Consider the following 27233-nt stretch of genomic DNA (forward strand, 5'->3'; position numbering starts at 1 on the left):
GTGATGTTCTGTGACTTGCTTGTAGGCAATTATGGCAGTCATTTCATGTACGCCAAAGTAACCTAAAAAACAACATTTATATAGCGCTCATCATGTAGGATGATACGGATAATGATAATAATCCTTGTATTTTATATAGCGCCTTATCACATTGTTGACGCATCTCAAAGCGCTTCACAGAATGTACTCTAAAGTGGATTGACTGTATATTTTGTGGGTGAAAAGCGGCAGCCACTTTCGCACAGACAACCAATTATCTGGGAGATCATTGTTAGGACACTCCCTTCTCTTTTCATGTCATGGGGTCTTTAACATTCATCTGAAGAAAAGGGCCTTTGCCAATCGAGCACTTCCCCAACATTGCACTAGAGTTAGTTTAGATGCTAAGCTCACGCCCCAAAGTGGGGCTTGAACCCACAACCTTCTGAGTCAGCGGTGAGAGTGTTACCGACTGAGCCAGGCTGACTGTCTAGCATTGACTAAGGTTGGGATGTGAGGGTAGGGACTTTAGGAACATAGGAACATTCATCCCCTTGAGCATGTTCCGCCATTTGATTAGATCATGGCTGATCCAATTCACAACATAGAAGGGAGAAGGTGCTTCAATTACTCAGTAGCCCCCTGATCCCTGACACACACACACACACACACACACCGAACACACAAAACATTCAGGCTCCTAGGCATTAAAATATCCTCAGAAATGACCACGTCCATTATGCAGCCATTGAGCCCAGTCTCTGTTGCTCAGTGTCTCTCCTTTTGATGATGCAGTAACACTACGAGGGAGACTGATTCTTTGTATAATACTTTTTTTGTTTAAAGTACGTTAATGCTCTACTAGTTCTATGCACAGGCTGGCTGACTGTCGGCAGAGTGGCTGATGAACACGGCCTAGATTAGAAAGTGTATTGGGAGACGTAGATGATGACTTTTGAAACGTGCTTCGTGAGTATCGTTTTTCCGGAGAGTTCCGTCATCTCCATCTCGACCTCCAAGGTGGCGGGGCCCTGGACGGGATGTACGAGAACCAGCTCTCCCGTCTGCCTGTCAGAGCGCTGGATGGTGAAGTGGCCCTGCCCCACCCCGCCCACGATGCTGAATCGGATGGTGTCCCCGTTGAATCGGCTGGTGGTCATGCGGAAGAGGGCTCGGGGGGTCTTGAGGTTGGAGGTGAGGGTGAGGTAATGGTAGGTGATGGAGTACGCGGCGTTCGCGCACAGCTTACTGTCCATGTGACAAGGATTCCTCTCACATTTGCTGGGGAGACACAAACATTAGGAATTTAGGATAATTCCCAACACTGGACACCTTCTCCTTTCCTCTCTATCAATGGTTTAGCTCAGGTTCCGGAGCCGGGGGGGGGGGGGACAACAGATCATTGGTGACATCACCTCCCATCGCTCTCCTCGCTTTACCTGGGTGGGGTCGGGGGTGGGGGGGGTCGTGGGGGCGAGATGGGGGAGGGTGTGTGGTGTGTGTATAGGTGTGTACATGTAGCACGTGTGCATATTTGTGAGTGTGCATGGGTGCGAGTGTGTGGCGTACTGTGGTGTGGGTGTCCATGTGGGTGTGCATGTGGGTGTGGGTGTGTGTCGGTGGGTGTGCGTGTGGGTGTGCGTGTGGGTGAGTTTGAGGATTTTGTGATATTCAGTCACTAAAAAGCTGATTGACAGAGAAAGGCTCTCTCTGACATCATCAGACGACAGTAACCATGTCTGAGGGTCATTACTTACAACTGGGACGTCTTCACGTAGCTGGCATTGAAGCGAGATTTCGGGCACTCCGGTCGGACACAGTAAAACCCTCCGTGGTTGTTAATGCAGGACTCCTCCCTGCTGCAGTTGTGCTGGCCGCTTGAGCACTCGTTAACATCTGCCAATGCAGGACAGTCAAAAAAATTACCGTAGAAATCACAAGCACAGGATCGCAACCTCTTTGTCTTGGGCTTTCTACTCCCCTCCAGTTTCACAGTGCAGGATAACCTTTTAAACTAAACAAAGTGTTTTTTTTTACCCCTTTAAAGTGGAAAGAGAATCCTCAAGTCAGTCAGCCGTTGTCAACCTCACAGCTGCCCCAGGTTATTGGGTTATAACTTTGTTTAGTCAAGCGTGATCACATTGCATCAAATCCATTGATTAGTTAATAAACAGGTACCAATGAAGCCCCAGCTTTTTCCTGAAGGGGCCACTGCGTGGAGGTAACAACTGAATGTAATCGCTGGATGTCTCACCATCGCATCCTCGTCCTTCCTCTTGCAAAGTGTACCCTGGGGGGCACGTGCAGCGGTATGACCCGGGGGTGTTCACGCAGGCGTGGGCACACAGGCGAGCCTGCCGCTCTCTCTGAAACAGCTCACATTCGTCTACATCTGAAAGAAAGAGTCACTTTTTTGTTCCATCGAGCAGTTCCACAGTGCGCAATTGGGTGTCGCTCTTCACCCACAAAATACACAGTCAATCCACTTTACAATCTATTCCATAAGCGCTTTGAGACGTCTCAATGACGTGATAATGCAAGGATTATTATTAGGTTATCCGTGACTTTTCAGATAAAGTGTTCAAAAACAACAATTATATTTACGTTTATATGATAAGTTTCACATTAGGAGGACATCCAGCACTGCTTGACAGTCCTGGCTAGGCACCCGGAGCTAGGATGAGAGGCGAGAGGAGGGGAACGATGACCCAAAACGGTTCTTTAACATCCACCAGACAGGCAGACGGGGTCTTGTATATCCTGTACGTCTCCACCAAAAGACAGCATCTTGGACAATGCAGCACTTCCCCAGCTCTACACTGGAGTGTCAGCCTGGACTAAGCTATGGAGCGAGCGACCAATTTTATTTGGGGGATTGTTGCCCAGGACACCGGGAGAGAGAAACTCCCTTCTCTTTTCGAATAGCGCCGTGGGATCTTTAACGTTCACCTAAACAGGCAGTTGGGACCTCGGTTTAACGTCCGAAGGACGGCACCTCTGGCAATGCAACACAAGCCCCAGCACTGGATGAAGTGTCAGCTTAGACTATGTGATTCCATGTCTCGATGTGGGGTGAAAACCCATAAGCTCCTGATTGAGAGACAAAGTACAGTAGCTGGAGAGCAGTGATTTGTAATGAACGAGCAGGTATGACGTTTGGCAGCTCCAGCAATGTGTCGGGGTGGTGGTTTGCAGTACCTTTGCAAAGCCTGACCTCCCTGCCGCTCAGGTGGAATCCCGGATCACAGCTGCAGTGCTGGGAACCTTGGACACTGGTGCAGCGAGGCTGGCGGCTGAAGGATGGGTCGCTCCGTGTTGTGGTCCAATCTGTGGTCAAACACATCGCACGTTTACATTGTCAGTGCAGGACTTCAAACTGCGCTCACTCACATGCCCACCCACACAGACACGCACACAAACACACACAACTGAGAGGCTGACAGCCAGCTAAAGGCTGCATAGCTTGCATCAAGAGCACTACCTGGCAAGCTTTCCCAATGCTTGTCCAGCTAGGGCCATCCTACCCATGAGGGCTTTGGCTTGCAGGGTTAACATGATCTGAGTGGGATGATTCCCAGTAACTGGTCTACCCTTCCAGGTCCTGCCAATGAGCCAGGCTTGCTGCGCTCGCTGTCAACAGCAGTGCCCTGGAGTACTGCAGATCCGCCTGACTCAGGAACTGAACTGGAGACTACCCAGAGGGCTGGCTTGATTCTGACTTACCGTTGCCAAACCTGTCACCTAGAGCCAATTCAGCTCCAAGGAGGAAAGACAGAGACATCAGCAAAACAGAAACACATAGGAAACGGATAGAGACACATAGGACAGACATACAAATAAAAAAACACGGAAAGAAGCACACAAAACCGCCTTCTCCTGTGATTGGAGCAGCAGAATTCAGAGCGATTCACCCTGGCTGAACCCAGTTTTGTGGGATATGGGTTACGGCAATGAGCTGCACAATACAAACACAGTTTGAGAGAAAGGTAAAGGGAAAGAGATGTGATGGAGGACTCACAGAGCAGGGCACAGGATTAGTTTGTGTTCATTGAGTCAAAAGGAATCAGACCAAAGCGATGGTGTAAAAATGTGCCCGCACGTCATCGCACAGCAAGGACAGACCCTCACGGCCAGAGAAAGCAGCAGTTACTGCTTGAGACAGACCATATAACGAGCAGTTGAACACACATTGGAACATGTGGCCAACACATTCAAGGGCGTTTGGCTGAGACGGGAACTTTGTGGAGTGCCATTGGTTTGTGGTGGGAGACTTCTAACCTCACAATGCTACAGGGTTGTGCCAGAACAATATGGCTTTTAAATTTTACATTATTACCATCGCTTGCTCGTGGGAATAATAATAATAATCTTTGCATTTGATATAGTGCCTTAACACGTCGTTGAGACGTTCTCAAAGCGCTTCACAGTATATATTGTAAAGTATGGGCCAATTGCGCACAGCAGTGTCCACAAACATTCGTGGATTGAGTAACCAAACTGCTATTTTTTGGTGGTGCTCATTAGCTTGTTGCAAGTGCCCAATTACCACAGGGCTGGAATCCAAACAAGCCTGATCCGAGTTCAGACCTGGTAAGCTCCCCTGTTTGAGGCACCTTTTTTTAAACGAGTCACACAAAGCACGCTCCTTTACACATACGTTGAGCGCCAATAACCATAGAAAGCCGGCACAGGCACAATGGGCCAAATGGCTTCCTTCTGTGCTGTAAAATTCTATGATTCTAAAGCCGGCAAATGGTTTATCCCCGTCATACCCCCACACACGTTGCTTGCTGGATGCACGGAGAGACAAAGGCTGCAGGTGGTTAGTACTCAGCTGAACCTGTCTGTGCAGTGGGTACGATGCACTTTCTGTTGCTGTAACTGATCTCTGGGCCTGAGGAATGCCACTCATTTTGGAAAGAAAACAGGGGCCTTATTATGTTGCTGTCTCTGGCGATACCATGAGAGGAAATCAGCTCAAGCAATCGAGACTGTTGTTAGAGACAGGAATTGTGTTCCAGAGTGGAATAGTACTGCCGCACCTGCCTGGCAAAAGTTCCAAATTCCCACGGAACACATTTCTTAAAGGAGAAACCACCTCTAACTAGCCTCAGTGCCTGGGTTAGGGAAACAGAACAACAACAAATTACATTTGTTTTACGCCTTTCATGTCAGGAGGATGTCCCAAGGCACTGGACAGTCAAGGATTTGGACAAGAGCTGGGATCAGGAGGAGTGGAGGGCTGAAAAGATAGGTTAGAACGGTAACCAAAGGCGCAGTCAAAGAGGAGAGTCTTGAGACGGGCTTTGTCTCAAACTTAAACTCAGCCAGATAGCTTCCGAGAGTTTGAGAGTCAGTGTGTTTATCATAGTTAGATTCTATTTAAAGAGAGAAAGAAGTTTCTCCTGGTATCCTGGCCAGCATTCCCTCAGAGTAAAATTGATCATTCACTTCAGGGCTATTTGCTTTGAGCAAAATTGGCTGCTGCATTCCTCTACAAAATACAGTCACTACACCCTACACTAAATCCTGTGAAGCGCTTTAAGACGTCCTCCCAGTGTGTAAGGTGCTATACCAAATTGCGAGGATTATTATTTGTGTTAGCTTCTGGTCACTGCTAGACTCTACACAACTGTTGTACTGGAGAGTAGTTGGCACCCATCACCCAGTAGGTTTCAGCACTTTCGAAAGAAGGGGGAGAGGGGGAGAAGTTAAAGCTACAAACAACCTCATTGTCATCTTAAAATAGACAGGAATATCACGCTGTTAAACTCATACATAGTAAGACCTGATAACGCACTGAGGTGCAATGGACCAGGAAAGTTAAGCAGATCAGACCACAGCCAATTCACAGCTTGTGTTGCTCAACCTTTCATGTTGTATATTACAGCTCCTATATATGGTGTATAGAATGGCTGTACAGGGAGCTCAAGGGATACGATATGGAGAAAAAGGCAGAAAATGTGTTTAAAAGATCTGCCGCGAGCAAATATAATGGGGGAGCAGGTTGGCTGGGCTAAAGGAGCTGGTCCAGTCCTTGTTCCTAACAGTACTGGGTTTCCAAACATCTCCAATCTTCCATTGCCAAACAGTGGACTTGAGCTTGCACTCAACGGTCCAAACCTCTTGGTCTAGGTAACACTATCTTGCCAGACTTACGTGAAAATAAAGCATGGTCACAGTTGTAGCCAACCCAACCAGGAGGACAGAGACAAGCGTATCGGTTAATGTCATCCACACAGGTGCCACCGTTCTTACAGGGATTGCTCGAGCACTCGTTTATATCTGGGGAAGGAAACGGAAACAATAATAATTATTTATAATAATCCTTGTCTCATGAGATCATTTTATCTGTAATCAAGGTTGGCTGTCTGCTCAAATTGCCCATGGTTAGGGTTGGTGCAAATCATTAATTTGCAGTCATTTATAACAACAACTTGCATTTATATAGCACCCCCTTCACCAAGTTAGCGTCCCAGAGTACTTGACAACAGCCAGTTGCGTACAGCCATGTCCCACAAACAGTGAGTGACCAATTTTAGTTGTGGGATTGTTGGCCAGGACACCAGGAAAAACTCCCTTGTGTTTTCGAATAGTGTCATGGGAACTTTAACGTGCACCTGAACTGGCAAATGGGACATGGATTTAGTCTTTCATCCAAAGGATGGTGTCTCTGACAATGCAACACTCACCCCCACCCAGCACTGCTTTGGAGTGTCAGCTTGGACGATGTTGGAACTGTGGACTCTCTACTGCATACCAGTTTGGCTCAGTAGTACTCTCCCCTCTGGGTTTTGTGGGTTTAAGCCCCACATAGATAAAAGCTGATACTGCAGTGAGGTATTGAATGATCACTGCATTGTCTGAGGTGCCATTCTTTGTATAAAGCATTAATCCAATGTGCCGTTGCCCTAATACTGTTATTAGCCAGCAATCTGCCAAAGAAATCAAACATTTACTTTGTGTTTGTTTGTGGGACCTTGAAATTGCAATATGGCTGCCAGGATTGACTTAAAAGTGGTCACTAAACTTGAAAGTAATTAGCTGTGAAACTCTTTGTAATGGTTTGATGTGATAAGACGCTATAAAACCAAGCAATGATGAATGGGAAACCCAAACAAGGAGAGGTCTCCTGTATCAGCACTTCATTCTTGTCTCAGAATGCAAGAGGCTTTGGTTCTGTTTGAAACTGCAGCAAGTATCTGGGGGATTGTTGACCTGGAAACCGGGAGAAACTCCCTTCTCTTTTCAAATAGTGCCATGGGATCTTTAACATCCACCTGATCAGGCAGGCACTAGCACTAGCCCTGCGCCAGGCTAAGTCACGCAAGTTATTATTATTATTAGTAGTAGTAGTATTAGTATTATTATAATATTCGGATGATTATAATGGTCAGGACCGTGCACAACTGCTGTTCAAATGTTGGTACAAAAAGCAAAAAGAGCTCTGGGTGCTGCATGAGAAGCACCGTATAAATGCAAGTTGATGTCGTTGAAGGGTCACTTACTCTTACAGAAGGGCTGCTGTCCGCTCCATTTCTTGTTGTCCTGGCACACTCTGGTGTCCATCCCAACCAGCAGGAACCCGGGGTCACACGCAAAGTGCACCTCATGGCTCACGCTGTACTTGTTTCCAAACTTCTTGCCATTACTTGGGACATTGAGTTTGGGGCAAGTCTCTGCAAAACAAACAGGGAGGGCAAAGAGCAAAGGAGAACCGACGAGGAGTGGTTAGTGGAGACACTGCTCCACCATCAGGTCGCTGGTCCACGAAATACATAGTCACTACGCTTCACGGTAAATGCTGTGAAAAGCTTTGGGCACCTGACATGAAGGGGAATAGGCCAGGGCTAGAGGGGGCTCAGCCAAATCTATCTACAGTCATTTCTTAAAGGGGAGCTGGGATCACTGTAATGGTTTGGGTTGGATTCCATAAAAACCTGAATCTCAAGTAATGGAGCAAGTTCTCTTATGGAACAAAGCGAATGTTTATAATCCTGCTCAAAGCCCAATTTAATTGATTAATCTGATTTAAGTACGTTTTGGGCAGAGTCTTGATGTGTTGTGCGCCCATCGAGGAATCTGCTTTAAATTTCTGATCCTTGTCTAACCAGCCCTTATAACCTGGAATTATGTTATAAGGAGCAACCTCCTGCCACATACCGACTCCTATGGTGATTATCAGGGTTGGTTTCTTCATCGTGCTCAGTTGCCTTGTGCTGACCCATTTAAGAAGTGATTCCCTGCTGGGTAATGATGCTTTATGAAACATAAGCCACCAAATTGCTGACCAAATAACACATCATGCCTTGTGGTGGCCCTAACGGAAGCGGTTTACTTCCTTTAATCCTCCACAATCCCCATCATGTATTTTTCTTTAATTCCGCAAATCCTGACAATCCAGTTTATTGGAAAATAATAGTTCCTTTGGGTTTTTTTGGAAAGGTTTCGGCAACGCCTACTGTCACCCCGAGGTAAGGGATCATGACGGAGTTGGTAGCGTTTTCCAATGGGGACTAGGGTCAGTAGAAGGACACTGCTCAGCTACACACTTACTCTAGAGACTGAAAAGCTCTAAACACACCAGGGGAGAGAAGAGTGGGGGAGCACGTCTCCAGGTTAGGATACATCAATCAGAGGACAACTTGTGCGAGACAAAAGCCAATCCACTAAATGGACTGAGTCACCCACCTACCCCCTCCCCGGGGTTGGATTCAAGAGGGTGGGAGGATGGCATGGTCAAAGAAGAAGGTCTTGAGATGGATCTTGAAGAAGGCAAGGGAAAGAGTGAGGCCGATGGAGTTCCAGAGGGTGGGGGCAGAAAGGCTGAAGGCCTGACCACCAATGGTGGGGTGAGCAGGGTGGTATGGTGTTAATAGGTAGGGAGGAGCAAGACTTTGGAGGGCTTTAAAAAATGCACCCCCCACCCACGTACCCCCCACCCACCCCACACCTTTCATACCGCTTTGGTATTTTTCCACAAGCATTTCAAAGATTATTGTGAACCGAGCTTTAACAATCAACTGTGCAAAGTGATTCCACATTAGGTATCTAAGGAAGGCTTCTCCACCATAGATGTGGTTAGCTCACACACGTGCAGCATTGAAAGTTGCGTCAAAACATCTGGTTGTCTCTGTGCAAACCAGGCCTCCACTGAACATGTGTGAAGGATGACAAGGATTGAGGAGACCTGGGTTTGAATCCAGTGTCTGGTACATAATAACTCTGAGGCTGCACAGTATGTGGGGAAACCTGATGAACTGAGAAAAACTAAACTCCATTCAAAGATGAACAGAAAAAGTCAAAGAAGGATAGAGAGAGAGAGAGAGAGAGAGTCCTTTACCTTTGAGCTAGGTGTGTTCCATCCCACTTACCATTGTATTTGCCTGTCTGTTTGTTCACTGAACTCTGGAGCAGAGTGAGCTTGCGCCTCATGGTACGCATTCCCTGCTTATACTGAGACTCCTGTGTGGAGAGGAGTTTCTGCATCTGACGAACGGCAGTCAGGACCTGCTGTTTGTTGGGGCAGCCCTGCAGGCACAGTGCACAGCTAGAATTACTGTCAGGCTTCACTCCCCATTCCCGTAGCGCAGTGGTTAGTGCATCGGTTCATGCGCCAAGTAGAGGGGAACAGAAGGGTATACGAAAGGGGAAAAGGTTGGCTACTTGTGTGCAGTAACACCGGCACGGACTAGTTAAGCTGAATGGCCTGTTTCTGTGCTGTATCGCTCTGTGTATACAGGCTTTGTGGAGTCCTGTAGAGCAGGGGTTAGGGTGCTCGCCTCGCAAGAGAGAGGACACAGGTTAGATTCCCAGCCCGGGAAAAACCTTAGGCAAGTTTGATTCCTCCATCCTCTGTTTACTTAGCAGTATGTAGGATCCTGGTTGTTAGTTGATTGATGGATCGCTTTCTGGGGATAATTAATCCCTCAAAAAAATAATTTGGTCACTAAATCCACGGCTCTTTGTGGGGACACTGCTGTGACCAATTGGCTGCCACGTTTCGCCCACAAAATACCCAGTCAATCCACTTTACAATATGTCCTGTGAAGCGCTTTGAGACGTCTCAACAATGTGATCAGGCGCTATATCTTATGCGAGAATGAATATTATTTGTCTAAAACACGCGTTTGTCCTGCAATAAACATGGATCTGATTATAACGCACCTGTAACATCTCAACAACAACAAGATTTCATCTATAGAGCGCCTTTCACGTCAGGAGGACGTCCCAAGGCGCTGGACAGTTGGGTCAGGACCCGAACTGGGGGGGAAATGGTCAGGGTGAGGGGAGGGAAGGGAGGGAGGGAGCGAGGAGGGGGTAGAGAGTCGAGAGGGGAGCTGAAAGCACGGTCGAAGAGAAAGGTCTTGAGACCGGCCTTGAAGGAGGAAAGGGAGGAGGCATTGGGGGATGGAATTCCAGAGCCTAGGGGCTAAGAGGCTGAAGGCCCGGCCACCGATGGTTGGGGCGGGGGATGTGGAGCAGACCGGAGCCAGAGGAATGGAGGGTACTGGTAAGTGGGGAATAGTAGGTCGGAGAGGTAGGAGGGAGCAAGGCCGTGAATGGCCTTGTAGGTGAAAACGTCTCAATGCGCATCACAGGTAAATGTAGTGATTATATTTTGTATATTCAGAATGTCGAATATTGAATATTGGGAACCAAACCAGGGGAGAGTCACGGGGAGACACAACAACTTGCTCGGAGTGTCAGAGTAATACAAAGTTGGTGGCATAGAGATGGCAGCCAGCCTGAGTTTGCAAATGCAGAGTGGGCTAGGGAGAAATGAGAGTAAATGAGGTGCTCGAGCATGAAGGAGGATGAAGATCCACAGTTCTTGCACATTTGTTCAGCTTCTACTTTAAAGGACCCATGAAGTTTGAAACCTCAATGTTGCTGTTATGTTACATGTATAAACTGTGCCACCTCGCCCCAAGCACCGAAAACTCTATTTCTGTGGCTATAAATGAACATGAATTGCTCCTTCAGAGCATCGGAGGGAACAGTACTTCCTTCACGTGTTTATCGTGCAATCTGCTGTTACACGATTTATACAAAATATATATTTTGCAGACGTGGGTTCCGACATTCCCGACTGGTCTGAATATAAGCAGTGTCCAACCAGCCGGATTTGACTGTTTTTTTGGTCGCTGCAAAACTTGTGCATTGGCAATATGATCTGAGAGTTGATTATTCAAAGCTAATCTCTGTTTTCGTTCCAAGTGGAAATGATCCAGTTAGTGAACAAATTCTAACTAAAAGGATAAAAAAGAAAGCATCGTCTCCATTTCTGGTACCGTTGATCGGAAGTAAAAAAAAACGAATGCTCCCAGCTGAGCTAAGAAAGCTTCATCTATGGGTATCTCAATCTCTGTCTTGTTCTGTGTGTATATACTTGTCACTCGGGCTCCATGTCCCTGACTCCTGCACTCTCACACATAAACATTTCTCATAACTTGCTTTGAAGAGTAAAAGCCAATGTTACTTCCTTAATCGGTTTATTTGCACCATTGCTATGCAAACAGCTCTTACATGTGTCCAAAGCCTCGTAAAACATGCGCCCCCAAATGCTCCAAGTTCTCCTGAATACGAGCAATGTCCAGAGATCCAGATTTTGCTGGTTTTGGCTCTTGGGAAATTTGTGCATTGCCAAAACCCCTTTGAAAGAGAATTACTTCAGACCCAAATGCTCAGCTTGCATTGCGTGCACTGAAGCCAGATGTCTTTATTTTTCCTGCTGATGTTCCGTTCTCCTTCGCTTAAGCATTCAACTCCACTAAAAAGGAATAAATGTGAATGGTTTAGTCACCATCCCACCACTCTGCTACCCTTACCACATTGCTAGTGCCTGACGCAAAGGCTCAATGGATGACCGCAAGGGCAGCATTACTCCCTCTTATTGTGTGGCTCACAGTGGGGTATGTCAAGACCAAATAACTCAGTGGGCATCAGTGGCGTGTACTTTTGATGCTTGTCACATAGGATGTGAAGGACATGACACCTCTCAATGGTGACATCTATGAAAACTGCTTCATGGTTAGCACTAATGACACGAGGAAGTGTCCATTCAGTGTCCATTCAATGATAGACCAGGACCAGCCCCCCTCCACCTCTCTCACATTGCCTGCCTCTGATCATCCCTCACACCCAATGCAGCCGAGATCTTCATCCATACCTTCGTCACCTCCCACCTCAACTATTCCAAAACTCTCCTCGCTGGTCTCAGAACTCCGCTGCCCATACACTCACCCGTGTAGGTGGTGATAATACGAGTGGCAGAGTTCTGAACTAGTTACTCCGTACTCCCATTACACCAGTCCATACCAGTCTAAAGCCTCATAAAACATGCACCCCCAAATGTTCCAATTTGCTCCCTATTACAGAACAGATGGACTTGAAGATCCTCTCACTCGTCTACAAAATACACAGCCCACAAAATACATAGTCAATCTACTTCACAGTATATTCTGTGAAGCACTTTGAGACATCTCAACGATGTGATAATCCACACAATAAGCGTAATCCCTCAAACAAAAATTGGTCACTCAATCAACTGATAATGATAAATTGTTTCAAAGTGTTTGTGGGACATTGCTGAGTGCAATTGGCTGCCGTGTTTCTCCCACAAAATACACAGTATATTCTGTTAAGCGCTATGAGACGTCTCAACAACACAATAAGGCACTAAATTAAATGCAAGGATTATTATTATTGTAGTAACTTTTACCTTAAATTTTCACACGTGCTGATTATCAGCTGTAAACCATGCCTTTCCGGTTTATCAGTTAGCAGTATTTGGTTGTTGGTGGGACCCTCTTGCCCCAGGGCCATTAAAGTTCGGCTGCCACATAGTCAGTCACTGAGCGTTGCAAGGTATGATTGAGTGGCTCTGGAGAATCTCTGAATTAATCTATTTGAGCTGAAAAGTATCCTTAACCAAACAGACAAAACACTAAATGCTGAGAAGGAATGTTCAGAACAAATATTTTGCTGCTAGCCTTCCTTTTAACTAACGTGTCCAGGCACCAAAACAAACCGCGTGACAGGGCATGTTGAATACCTTCTTATCCCCTTGTTATGTAATGGGCCCATCTCGCCATCATTTTGTAATTGGGTCAAGCATCACAGCAGAATAATGAATATTTTGATTTCCTGCATAAAACGCTGCAGCTGGGCAAACTAAATATTTGCACAAGAGGCTTCCAAAAGGGTCTTTTGAGGTGGTTCCAAGAAAGGACAAGGCGCATGCCACATGAAAGCCCAAACTGGCACAGGAACCACATGCTGATCACACGCACGGCACATCAGAGCTGGGCATCTTTGGCGCAGGAGACTTCAATGACCACAGAACCAACTTCTAAACCCACATTAGACAAGCACTCCATTTGCTTTTGGACTATGTTGGAATTATCACCTCACCCACCCACCCAGCCAGCACAGCATGGTCACCCAACCACATGATAATAATAATCCTTACATTTCATAGAGCACCGATAATGACAAACCATTTCAACGTGTTTCACAGGGTGCGTCTGTGTATTTGAACACTGGAGTCCTGTAGCATATTGGTTAGAGCACTCGCATCACAAACAAGAAGACCCAGCTTCGATTCCTTGGCAGAGCAAAACCTTAGGCAAGTTTCCTGACTCCACATGCCTTTGTTTAACTAGCAGTTCGTAGGATTGTTGTTAGTTGATTGGTGGATCGCTTTACGGATGTAATAACCGCTTAAAAAAAAACAATAATTTGCTTGCTCAATCCACGACTGTTTGTTGGACACTGCTGTGTGCAATTGGCTACCGCTTTTTGCCCTCAGAATATACAGCCAATTCATTTTACAGCACATTCTGTGAGCCACTTTGAAATGTCTCAATGATGTGATAAGGCGCTATATCCTGTGCATGGAGTTCTGTAGGTCAGTGGTTAGAGCACTCGCCTCGCAAGCGAGAGATCTGGGTTTGATTCCCAGCAGGATGAAACCTTATGTAAGTTTCCTTACTCCACACCTTATAATAATCCCTCAAGAAAAAAATTAATAAAATTGCTTATTTCAATCCACGACTGTTTGTGGGACACTGCTGTGTGCAATTGGCTGCCGCATTTCGCCCACAAATATACAGTTAATTCACTTTACAGTATATTCTGTGAAGTGCTTTGAGACGTCTAGAAGACTTGAAAAACTCTATATCAAATGCAAGATTAATAATAATAATAATAATCCTTGCATTTGATATAGCGCTTTTCACGTCGGGAGGACGTCCCAAAGCGCTTCACAGAATATACTGTAAAGTGAATTGACTGTATATTTGTGGGCGAACGCGGCAGCCAATTGCGCACAGCAGTGTCCCACAAACAGTCGTAGATTGAAAATGACCAATTTATTATTGTTTTGGGTTTTGGAGGGATTATTATTAGGCGTGTGGAGTAAGGAAACTTGCCCAAGGTTTCGCCCTGCCTGGAATTGAACTCAGGTCTCTCGCTTGCAAAGCGAGTGCTCTAACCACTGAGCTACAGGACTCCACGATTATTATTATATCAAATGCAAGGATTGTTATTATAATTACTTTTATTATTTTAATACAGCAGCTATTAATGCATACAAACAGTCGTCAAGGAAATGACCAATTTTATCTGGAGAATTGTTGGCCACGACATAGGGAAAAATTAATTTTTTTCTTAGAATAGTGACATGGGATCCTTAACATCCACTGAAACAGGCTGATGAGACCTCACTTTGAAGTCTCATCCAAAGGCACCTTTGACATTGCAACATTCCCCCAGCATCGCACTGATGGGTCAACCAGGACTGTGAGCTAAAAATCCCATTATAGGGATTGACCACACCATTAGGAGTAAACTTAGCTTCTAAAGCTCAGGTCCCCTGTCACATCAAACAATTTGAAAATATTTTATGGACTGCTCCACCAGTGATTTGTGGCAGAGAATTTCACCTTCCAATCACCCACTGTGTGTAAAACAAATTCCTAACTTCACCTTTAATTTGTGATGATTCCCAAAATTTGTGTCCTCTTGTAACTGACTCACCAACCAGTGTACACAATTTATTACAATTTACCTCCATCACAACTCTATCTCTATCGGGTCACTCATTAACCTTCTCAGCTCAAGACTGCACAGCAAATCGCTCTGTGTCGCTTGTGAATTCCAAATCCATGCAGGTTGGAAGAGACTCACTCAATCTGTGCCAAAGCACACTCTGGCCAGCATCAGAGAGATGAAGTTGCTGATAACCTTGATATTATTGCCAAAGAGAATCATAAGCACCATATGTACCTCAGTGTCATGTCAATCCAGTCTAGAGAAGGGTCATTCAGCCCAATTACTCTGTGTTAATACTCCACATGAGTTTGCTCCAGCCCTCCTAACCCCCCTATTCCCTTCTCCCTCATTACTGTATCATTTCCTCTTAAAAAAGCATTGGCACATTTTGCTTGAACCACAGTTTTGGCATTTTGCCCATACAATACAATCAAGTCACTTTATAATATATTCTGGAGTCACCTTGAGAAGTCTCAATGACATGAAAAGGCATGATCAAGTACAAATACAAGGATTATTCATTATTATTATTATTGAGTTCCACATTCTCATCACCCCCTCGTGAAGAAGCTCCTCCTAAATCAGAATTTTAAACACATTTTACTGAACAACAACAACAAACAAATTGCATTTGTAAAGCACCTTTCATGTCGGGAGGACGTCCCAAGGCGCTGGACAAACAGAGTTACGGACCCAAGCTGAGGGTTGGGGTGAAGGAGGGTGGAGGGCAGGAGGAGAAGCAGGGAGATTGAAAGCACGGTCGAAGAGGAGGGTTGTGAGGTGGGTTTCGAAGGTGGCGAGCGAGAGGGCGAGACGGAGGGACTGTGGGATGGAGTTCCAGAGGGTGGGTGCAGAGTGGCGGAAGGCCCGCTTGCCAATAGTGGGGCGAGCAAGGTGGGGGTGTGAAGCAGGCCAGAGCCCACTGAGCACTGAGTGCAGGGAGCGAACAGAGTAGGGCGTTGGGAGGTTGGAGAGGCAGGGGGGAGCAAGACCATGGAGGGCTTTGAAGGTGAGGACCAGGATCTTGAACTGTATCCTCTGTGTGATGGGAAGCCAGTGTAATTGGGCAAGAATGTGGGTGATAGGGTCATGGAGCCTGGTGCAGGAGAGGACATGGGTTGCAGAGTTCTGGATGATCTGCAGCCTGTGGAGAGAGGAGTTGGGGAGACCGACAAGCAGTGAGTTTGCATAGTCGAGCCTCGATGTAATGAAGGTGTGTATGAGGGGTTCAGCGGACTGTGGTGTGAGACAGTGGCGGAGCTGGGCGACGTTGCAGAGGTGGGGGAAGGCAGAGCGGGTCATGGCACAGATGTGGGATAGAAAGGATAGTTGAGGGTCAATAATGTGGAAGTTGACCCCATGTCTGCCGATGACGTCACCAAGAAGGTGCATATAGATGTTGAAGAAGAGGGGACCAAGGACAGAGCCCTGAAGAACGACGTACGAGACGGTCCCGGGGCTAGAGGAGAAGCCGTTTGAGGAGATGAAGTGCAGGCGGTGTGAGAGGAACGATCTGAACCAATTAAGGACAGCGCCGTGAAGGTTGAGGTGAGAGGAGAGGCGGTGGTTGAGGATAGAGTGGTCGACGGTGTCGAAAGCAGCAGAGAGGTTAAGGACGATGAGGATGCAGAGGGAACCCTGGTCCCAGATGGACAGAATATCATTTGTCACTTTGACCAGGGCGGTTTCTGTGCTGTGGGCGGCATGGAAGCCCGATTGGAGGGGTTTGAGAAGGGAATGGCGGGAGAGGAAGGAGCAAAGCTGAGAAGCAACAACTCGTTCCAGGACCTTGGAGAGGAAGGGGTGGTTGGAGATGGGGCAGTAGTTAGAGAGTAGAGAAGGGTCCAGAGAGAGTTTTTTAAGGATAGGAATGATGATAGCGGTTTTTAAAGGGGTGGAAACAGTACCAGAGGACACGGGGAGGTTAACGATGTCAATGAGTAGAGGGGCAAGGAGGTGGAGCTGGGAGATAAGGAGAGGGGTAGGGATGGGGTCGAGGGAGCAGGTGGTGGGTTTCATACGGGTTATGGTTGTGATGAGAAAGGAGGGGGAGACAGGTTCAAAGGTGTGGAGGAAGGGGTGGGTAGGGGCTGGGGTGGGAGGAGAAGATGGGAAGGGGGTAGTAGTTGCAGTGGCAGAGGCAGCTGAGCGGATTCCTTCGATTTTGGATTCGAGGAAGTACAGCATCGCCTCGCAATTGGCATTTGAGGTGAGGATGGGTGAGGCATGAGAAGATGGGCGGAGGAGTCGGTTCACTTGTCTTGTCTTGGAGTAGAATTAGCAGATTTAGCGGATTTAGCAATTGAATACCACTACATCTCTTTCTCTCTCTCTCTTTCTCTCTAGCCTATGGTAAGATACCTATCCTTGTTACCATCTGATACAAAAAATAATTCTGCCCTTGAATAAAAAGTTCCCATGGAATAAACAGACTAAGATTCAGTAAAATTGATTCAGCGTCTCTAGGAAATAATTTGGGACACGTGACAATGTCGTTAGGAAGAGTGGAATGTAAAGCAAATATGCAACTCTCCTCCCCAGTTTTTATAAATGCTGAAAAGGGGCAAAAATAGATGGAATTCTTACTAAACCATTAATAATCCAGGAACTATTCATTACATGAAATATCACAGACACTACTTGTGCATCATCCATCATATAATTGGGAAAAGCCAAGGTTGTTTCTTCTCTCCAGTTTGCTCCCTTTCTCTCCTATACTAAATGATTGCGGTGTTGTGGTTACCTTTCAATAGCCATTCTTCTGGTGGTATCCTGGTCAGGGAGCGTCAATTGGCTGGTTGACCATGGGATGTAATACCACGGGTGAGTTTTCATCAGGTATGACATGCCAAGGCAGGGTTGTGCTGGGCAGAGGGAATCAGATTAAGACAGGATTGTGCTGGGCAGAGGTCCTCATGGTCAGACTGCCTGCCAATCCTCAGCGTAGTTTATAATAATAAGAAGAATAATCCTTGCATTTGATATAGCACCTTATCATGTCATTGAGATGTCTCAAAGTGATTCACAGAATATATTGTAAAGTGAATTGACTGTATTTTGTAGGCAAAACATGGGAGCCAATTGCACACAGCAGTGTCTGACAAACAGTCATTGATTGTGACCAAATTATTACTTTTTTTGAACGGATTGTTACGCCCAGAAGGCGATCTGCCAATCAACTAACAACTGGGTTCCTCCTTACTGCTAGGTAAGTAGAGATGTGTGGAGTAAGGAAACTTGCCTAAGGTTTCGCCCTGCCCGGGAATCGAACCCGTGTCCTCTCGCTTGCGAGGCGAGTGCGCTAACGACTACAGGATTCCACAGTTTCACACGTGAAACACTTGAAGAAGTTATTGTATCACAAGATCAGCCTCGAGCCCTCAAACGAGGGGGGAAGACACTGAAGAGCTACTCCATTTGATGGGTTAACAGTGCAGCTAACAATTTACCACAGAAATGCAGGAAAATGGATAGTCAGTAGCTTTGTATAATTACCATGTATCACCAGCCAAAATAGGCTTAATGGTGGGGATAAATCCACCCAGTGTCTTTCCAGGTCACGGTTTAGATGCTGTAGGGACTGAAACATACTCTGACCACTTCAGTTCTCTCCTGGCACCCGTCACTATGGTCCTGATCCTCTGAGGAGCCTGAGCTGACTTGTGTGATTACACACACACAAACGGAAAGTATTTCTAAAAATATTTTGTCGCTAATTTTTCGCCAATTTTCTCCTCTCCGAAAGGCATTTTCACTCCTTTTTTCTCCTTCTACTGGAGTGTAATTCATTCCTTTAGCTCGCCCAAGACATTTATGTATAAGTCTCTGCAGTAAGAGGTGGGCAATCTCACCGATCTTAATGGCTGAGACTTATTTTGATCCTTACCTGACTACGAACACAAACACACACACACACACACTGCTTTTCTCCTCCCTAAGAAAGTCCTGAGTCCAATTATAGCCCCAAGTCTTGTTGCTCTTCCTGAGATCAGCTACTGATTCAATCTCTCACATAGTCTAAGATGACATTCCAATGCAATGCTGGGGGAGCGCTGCGATGGTAGACGTGCCGTACTTTGGGTAAGACATTAAACTTTGGGTGAGGTCCCTCTGCCTGTTCAGGTGGATGTTAAAGATCCTGCGGCGCTATTCGAAAAGAAAAGGGAGTTTCTCTCTCCCAGTGTCCTGGCCACCAATCCCCCAAATAAAACCGGTTACTCTCACTCCTGTGGCTGTTTGTGGGACACTGCTTTGCTGCTGTGTTTTGCTCACAAAATACACAGTCAAAAAAACATTTTATAGTAAATTCTTTGAAGTGCTTTGAGACGCCTTGATGACGTGGAAGGTGCTATATCAAATGCAACTATTATTATTATTATTATTATTATTATTAAGCCCTGCATCAGAACTTAAGCTCCCAGTCTAAGCTGACACTTTAAGCGCAATACTGGTGGAGTGCTACATTTTCAGCGGTGATGTCTTTTAAGCCAAGGTTCAGGAGAACGCTAAAGAATCTGCGGTGCTATCAAAAAGAGAAGGGATTCTTATGTTATCTTTGGTGATAGTTCATTACTGTGAGACAGGCACTGTAATATCCTTTGATCTTCAGATGCCCTCTCACCCAAATTCAACCCCAAAATTCACTGCCAATCCGCATGTCCTCTTAACCGCATCAGGCCTCGGCGTGCAATGTCAGCAAAGAGCTTTAGTCAGGCGCAGGTTATCAAGTATAGTTTACTCAAGCTGGCCGTGTTTTGGTAAAGTACCTATTGATACAGGCAATCAGTGTACACTTAGCACTGATGCTTATCAGTAATGGGGAAGTCTGATTCAGGTAAGTGCAGCATTAGAGAGAGACACACACACACACAGTTAGAGAGAAAGGCACACACACAGTTATTGAAGCCAACACACAAACACACAGTTAGAGAGACAGACACACACACACACACACACAGGCAGACACCTGATATCATATCTAAATTGGAACCGGTCCCAATCCTCTGCGATCTGGTACAGTCCTCTGCACCGTATGTATATGCATGTGATTTGCTATTATGCACTTGGTTGTCAGTGCACTGCACTGTCAAACCAACCACTCTTCATACACACACTCACACACAAATGCACACAGTCTGTATCCAGTGTGCCATCAGAAATTGTCAGTTTATAAGACAGCCCTCCTCTCCCCTATATTATCATTAAAACCCTGGGGCTGATAATACACTGAAAAGTGGTGTGGAGGCTGCCTGCAGTTTCTATCTGTGACTCTCTTTGCAAAACAAATCAATAAAGCTCAGGTTGGCATTAATTTACTCAGTTGCTGCACTGTGCGACCGAACTCTTATATTTTCTGTGCCTTTTTTTTACACACACACTCACTGTGGAATGTCCAGGCATCTGGGAAAGCTTGGAAGAAACAGAGGACGTGGTCAGGGTAACGTGTACCTGGTGAGGAGGACACGTCGAGCTCACAGCAACAGGCGAAGAGGGGTTTGTTTTTCCAATTATTTTTTTTTTTTTAAAAATGGTTCATGTAAACTTTTGCAACTAAAATTCGTTAAATCAGAGGTTGCAAAAAAGGAAGGGCTGTTCAATGGCTTTAAGCATCCAGGGTCAGTGGCTAGTGAGGGAGAGATGGTGACTGGGTCTGATGCACGTCGGTTTCAGTCAAACCTCTCTCGTTGACAAAGCTGTAAATGTGTTTAAAAAGTTGGGAGGGAGTGAGACACATTTTTGCAATTCAGCTTATGTCAAAACACTGCGACTTGTACCTTCACTGTGAAGTCTCCTCCTGCTGCTGCTGCTGCTAATGCTGCTGCTAAATGCTGCTGTTGTTGCAGCTGCTCCTGAGTGGATTTGGAAGGAAAAAGCACACGAAAAAAACACACAGAGAGAGAGAGAGAGAGAGAGGGGACTGGAAAGCAAATAGAATAAAATAGGACACACAGCGTTGTTCAAACTGTGTGACCAGGTGTAACTCTTACCTGCTCTGTTGAGGACACTGCATGTAAAATGCACAGCATCAGCCAAACCAAAGCTCCAAAAATCATCCTGAAACTAGCAAAAAGGATGATTTTCCCCTCTCCAAAATCGACCAGGCAGATTTTTTTGTTTTTTTTTTAAACCCTCCTTCCTTCCTTCCTTCCTTCCTTCCCCTCTCTCCTTTGTCGTCGTTGTTGTTGTTGTTGTTGTTAATTTGAATTGACACCACTTTTGTGTCGATATCACAAACTTTTTTTTTTGAAGGGGGCAGAAAGTTTGGAAAAGTTCCCCTCCACCCCCTCCCCACCCTCCCCTCCCCTCCCCAAATGTATTGAAAAGTTTCGAGTTTGAATTCTCCCCAAAGTTTCCAGGCTTTTTTTTTACATATTATGCATATATATATTTTTAAGAAAAAAAAAAAAAAATTCTTCTGAGATGAGTTTGTAGAGACCCGATCCAGGGATATTTATCCTGTGTCCTTGCAAATTCTTGGATTAGTTTAGAAGCTGTGTGTGTGTGTGTGTGTGATGTGATTGATAACTGGCTGGGAAAAGAGGCAGGGGTGTTGTGGATAGGGGAGGGGGAGAAAGGAATTGTGTGACGCTTGGATCTGGCTGTCATTTCTGTTGCTGTGAAGTAGGAAAGATGCCAAATCGCCCTCAGCATCCCTGACTTTCCATTCTATTTAGTCTGTCTCTACTTTGATGTATCCCCTGGTAAATAACACACTCGCCATTCCTCCCCCTCAGGCACCCAGGCTATGAAGTTCCTAATTATTACCCCTTTACCAAATCGTGCTTTATTTCACCTTCCGCAAGAAACTGCTCTTTTTGTAAACCGCCCAGCGTCTTTTTAATTGCCTTAATTTTAAATCCCTCCGATAAGAAACGACGATAATTTAGTCGCTCGATCGGCCGCTGTTTGCGGGACGCTGCTGGGCGCAAGTGGCTGCCGCGTTGCGCCCGCAGCGTGTGCGGTCAATTCGTTTCACGGTATATCCTGTGAGGCGCTTTGTGACGTCTCACGGAGGTGAAAAGGCGCTGCATCAACTGCAAGGATTATTATTAAGAATTATTATCACGGTCACCTCCCTCCTCCCCCAAGCTCGGCGTCAGGCTCTGCCATTGATAAGCGCTCTGAGACACTGCCCAGTGTGAAAGGCTCTATTGTTGTTTGATAGCCTCTCAACACCAATGTGTTCCAGATTTCTTGCAGTCTGGCAGTGAAGTAGTTAAAACAATCTTCCACAAGATCATCAAAGAGGTTATTGATGAAGAAACCCATTTTTGTTCCATTTGATCTCATTCTTTCTGAATACGTATTATTATTACTAAGTATTAATATCATTATAATAATTATTATTCTACTTCACCTTACCAGTCTTTCCTTATAAGTAAATATTCAGCTGTTTCTTGAATGAGTCTAATGCCCTGACCACCCTTCCTGGTAACCTGTTTCAAGTGTTAATTAACCTCTTTATAGAGATCTACTTCCTAATGTCTGTCCTGAAATTACTTTTTGCAACCCTGAACCTGTGACTTCTTGGTCTGCTAATTTGACATTACCAGATAATAATAATCCTTATTTAATAATAGTAATCCTTCCATTAGGATTAATGCAAGGATTATTATCATTCATAATAATGGGTCATCTCAGTAATAATTAATTATTAATTAATAATACATATTTTTTCACTGTGAAGGGAATTGAGGCATTGTCACCCCAGTGGGTATGAACTATCTCTAGCATCTCATGAATCAGACACCACATCAGCATCTCACTACAAAAAGTGGTAAAAGGGAGAAAAGGGAAAACAGCAATAGAGATTTTTGGATTTTGGAGTACAAATACTAATAATAATCCTGCATTCGATACAGCACCTTAATATGTTGTTGAGACATCTCAAAGCGCTTTACAGGATATACTGTAAAGTGTATGACGTATTTTATGGGAGAAATCGGCAGCAAATTGCACAGAGCAATGTTCAACAACATGGAGTGAGTGACCAATTTCATTTGGGAGATTGTTGGATAGGACACCAGGAGAGAGAAACTTTCTTCTCTTTACGAATAGTGCCATAGGATCTTTAACAGCCACCTGAATAGGCAGATGGGATCTCGGTTTAATGTCTCATCTGAAGAATGGCACCTCTGACAATGCAACACACCCCAGCACTGCATTGGAGTGTCAGTTTAGGCTATGTGATTCCAAGTCCCAACGTGGGGCTTGAACCCACAACCTTCTGACTCAGTGATGAGAGCGCTGCCGTTGCGTCAGGCTGACAAATGAAGGAATTCCTAGCCAACAATCCCAAACTGCAACTATTTCAGAGGGAGCAAAAGTTTAGCTACTATTCCTTCCGGGCTTCACTGAACAACAGCAACAACAATATCGAATTGCATTTACATGCCTTTTGCCTTTCATGTCGGGAGGACATCCCATGGTGCTGAACAGTGAAGGGTTTGAAACTGAGCTGGGGTTTGGAATCAAGTACGGTGGAGGGCAAGAGGAGTGGAGGTGGGAGGGTGACCAAAGGTGCGGTCAAAGAGGAAAGTCTTGAGATGGTCCTTGAAGAAGGGACTGAAGGGGAGGAGACAGAAGGGCTAATGGAAGGAGTTCCAAGGAGGGTGGGGGTGCAGAAAGGCTGATTACCCAACCCCATCTTTGTAAATTGCTCAGAGAAATTAACCTATGTACAGATGGTTGCTAAGGTGGGCTTTAAAGATGGAAGTGGCACAAGGCAGAGAAACAGAGTTAGGTGCCATCCATGCACATTTGGAAGTTGACCCCATGCCAGCAGATGATGTGGAACAAGTAGATTGTGAAAAGGGGAGGGACTGAGGCAAGAGCCCTGAGGAACACCGCACCTATCAGTTTGGCTCAGTGGTAGCACTCTGTCCTCTGAGTCAGAAAGTTGTGTCTTTAAATCGCAGGTCGGAATTTGAAATCACATTGTCTAAGATGTCACTCCAATGCAGCACTGGGGAGTGTTGCATTGTCGGAGGTGCCATCCTTTGGATGAGATGTTAAACCGAGGTCCTGTCTGTCCGTTCGGGTAGATGTTAAAGATCGCAGAGTACTATTTGAAAAGAGAAGGGAGTTTCTCTCTCCCAGTAGACCTGGCCAACAAACCCCAAATAAAATTGGCCACTCAATTCATGGTTGTTTGTGGGACACTGCCATGTGTGATTGTGTTGCTGCATTCGCCTACAAATACACAGTCACTTAATTTCACAGCGAATCTAGTGAAGTGCTTTGAGACGTCATTCCAACAGGATAAGGTGCGATACTAAATGCAAGGATTATTATCAACAGTGAAGGCAGGAAAGATCCTGACAAGGGAGATGGTGACGGAGGATAGAGTAGTTGATGGATTCGAAGATGACAGAGGTTGACGTATAGCTAGACATACTTGGCCACAGAGCTGCGCCAAGAATGCTGCCAGAATACCTTTGATCGCAATCGGACTAGGTAAGAAATGGTTAAAAGTGGTGCCGGGTTCCATGTCCCCTCAAAAAGGACTTGGCCCAGTTCCTGGGTCACATGGTCCTATGATTTTCTTTTAATCAAAATCCCCAGTAACTAGATTTCTGTTGTAGGTTTTCAGAATGAGAGATTACACCTTCCGAGGTTACACTGACACCTTCTGGTTCCAGCCCTGGCATTGACTAACTTCAGGGGAATTCTCTGTGTCAAGTGAAACTATGAGCAGGTCTTTCACTGTGTAGAATAAAAATTATCAACTGAAATCACATCCCCAACATACACACACAAAAACCTCTCTAATGGGTCTACAATTTATCCCCTTTCATCCTTTAAACTTTAGATGGTCAGCCGGGAGTCTAACACATGCAGAAACTCATCACTGTGCTTAAGATTATCCAAATCAAACTGAGAACTCCAAGAGTGTGCGTTGGGGTTAATTGCTGGCGTTTGTGCAAATCAATGTCCCATAAACAGCCATGAAGTGAATGACCCAATTTTATTTGAGGATTTGTTGGGCAGGACACTGGGAGAGAGAAACTCCCTTCTCTTTTCAAATAGTGCCATGGGATCTTTAACATCCACCTGAACAGGCAAACGGGACCTCAGTTTAATATCTCATCCAAAGGACGGCTTCTATAATAATAATAATCCTTGCATTTGATATAGCATCTTATCTCATCTTCTTGACATCTCAAAGCGCTTCACAGAATACACTGTAAAGTGAGTTGACTATATATTTTGTCACCTCCGACAATGCAACACCCCCACACAGCGCTGCATTGGAGTGTCAGCTTAGACTATATGATTCCAAGTCCCAATGTGGGGCTTAAACCTGGAACGTCTGATTCAGAGGTGAGAATGCCACCATTGCACCAGGATAATCTTGCAGACTGTATGTTGCTTTGGGTGTCTGTTCCTGTGAGAATCAATGAATAAACAACAACTTTATGTGTGTTTTATCTCATTTTGTGTCTCTTTGATGCACATGTCAGAACAGGTACATCACCTAAATAGTTTGCTTCAAAACATCAGCCCCTCCTAAATTCTGGTAATTATTACTCTTGCACTCAATTATTTTAAGAATTTAAAGTTACAATTACAAGTTTTTAAATCCTGCAGGATCAGTGCAGACAATAAAACTGGGAGCTATTCTTGTGACTGTGTTTCGAGGCTGATGTGTCAGCCTGACCCGGAAGGTTGTCGGGATTTTGAGCTCATAGTCTAGGGCTCTAGGCTGACAGAGGGGTCATTTTTAGATAAAGCCCACAAAATGTACCGTCAATTCACGTTACAGTATATTCTATGAAGCACTTTGGTGAGACGTCTCGAAGACGTGATAAGGCACTATATCGAATGCAAAGATTATTATTATTAAGGCAGGGATAGAGAGGGCGACCCATTCCTGTCACATGGAAATTTACATGTGTTAGTGGCATACAGATGTGGAACCCCCAGTCTGGTTTGGATACATTTCAGTCATGCTGCCTTGTCAGAGAGCTTGCCTTTCGGAAAGAGCCATTGTGAGAGAGGTCCTATCTGCCGGTGTATTTCCTTTGGTCAGCCAGAAACCCATCACCATGCTGAAGAGTATCCAAACCAGACTGAGAATTCCACAAGTGTGTGCCACCCACACGCAGAATGTCCCTGTATCTGGAGTGGAATGCCCACTCTCTCCCTGCTTACCAAATTCTGGACCCTAGAGTGCGCATTATGTTGGTTTAATCAGCTAAAACCACATAGCCTTGCCATTCGAGGCACTGCCTCTCTTCACCACTTATCCAACGAGGACCACCATTAAATTCAAAGGGGGTCGACTGGCAAGAATTACTGCCCCATTGCCAACGAGCCAGGCAGGCGTTTGGCATTACACATGACTTCAAACCCCCAATGTGAGGCTTGAACCCACAGCCTGAATCAGAGGCAGACTGGCAGATCATGATGGAATACCACCATCACCAACAACAACAACAAATTACACTTACAAAGGGCCGTTCACGTCGAGAGGATGTCCCAAGGTGCTGGACAATAAGGGGTTTGCACCCAGAGAGCAGTGGAGGGCAAGGGTGTGTATGTGATGGGCAGATGACCAAAGGCACAATCGAAAAGGAAGATTTTGAGACAGGCCTTGAAGGAGGCTAGGGAGTGCTTTTTTTTATCATTACGACAGTTCCTAGTTTGGGTGTCTTCACTGCATCTGCGAGCCTTTTTTTAATTAGAGTTGTAAATTGATTCTTAAAATAAATTAAAGCGAGGCGAATGGTTACCTGATTTTGGTGAGGGGCTGACATTCTGAAGCTAACCATTTAGGTTCGCTTTACAGTATATTCTGTGAAGCGCTTTGAGACGTCTCAAATTCGTGGTAAGGCGCTATATCAAATGCAAGGATCACAGTGTTATTATTATTTACCTGTTGTGACAGGTCACGAGAGCAAGAGACTTAGAGAAAACTGATAAAGCACCTGGGGTCGATGGTAAAATCTCACAGTTAGTCACACCAACACACACACACACACCAGCCAGACTGGCTGAGGAGATATCACCATCTTGTAGCAAGTGCTGAGAGCTGAAAGCATTCTCAAAAGAAAAAGATGTGACCGTTTGCTCCATCTAGTGGCTGGCCTCAACTACTGGGCTACGAGGGCGATTGCTATATTATCACATAAAATTTTTTCAACGTAAAGAATCCGTGGCCCTCTTTTTTGGTTATAATAATAATCTGTACACTT

The 27233-nt window shown here is 45.4% G+C and overlaps 1 protein-coding gene across 1 annotated transcript; it reads right to left on the reverse strand.

Annotated features, from left to right (window-relative positions):
• Positions 1 to 899: 899 nt before the first annotated feature.
• Positions 900 to 24526, reverse strand: LOC103178579 (fibulin-7-like). The gene is made up of 9 exons (XM_007893416.1): positions 24434 to 24526; positions 20811 to 20885; positions 9354 to 9510; positions 7488 to 7658; positions 6139 to 6264; positions 3178 to 3306; positions 2234 to 2371; positions 1737 to 1875; positions 900 to 1260 (listed from the first exon to the last, which is right to left on the reverse strand). The coding sequence occupies exons 1-9, from the start codon at positions 24524 to 24526 to the stop codon at positions 900 to 902; spliced, it is 1389 nt and encodes a 462-aa protein (XP_007891607.1).
• Between the last annotated feature and the right edge of the window lie 2707 nt (positions 24527 to 27233).

The sequence above is a fragment of the Callorhinchus milii genome, unplaced genomic scaffold (assembly GCF_018977255.1).
Source record: "Callorhinchus milii isolate IMCB2004 unplaced genomic scaffold, IMCB_Cmil_1.0 Scaffold9, whole genome shotgun sequence".
NCBI lineage: Eukaryota > Metazoa > Chordata > Chondrichthyes > Chimaeriformes > Callorhinchidae > Callorhinchus > Callorhinchus milii.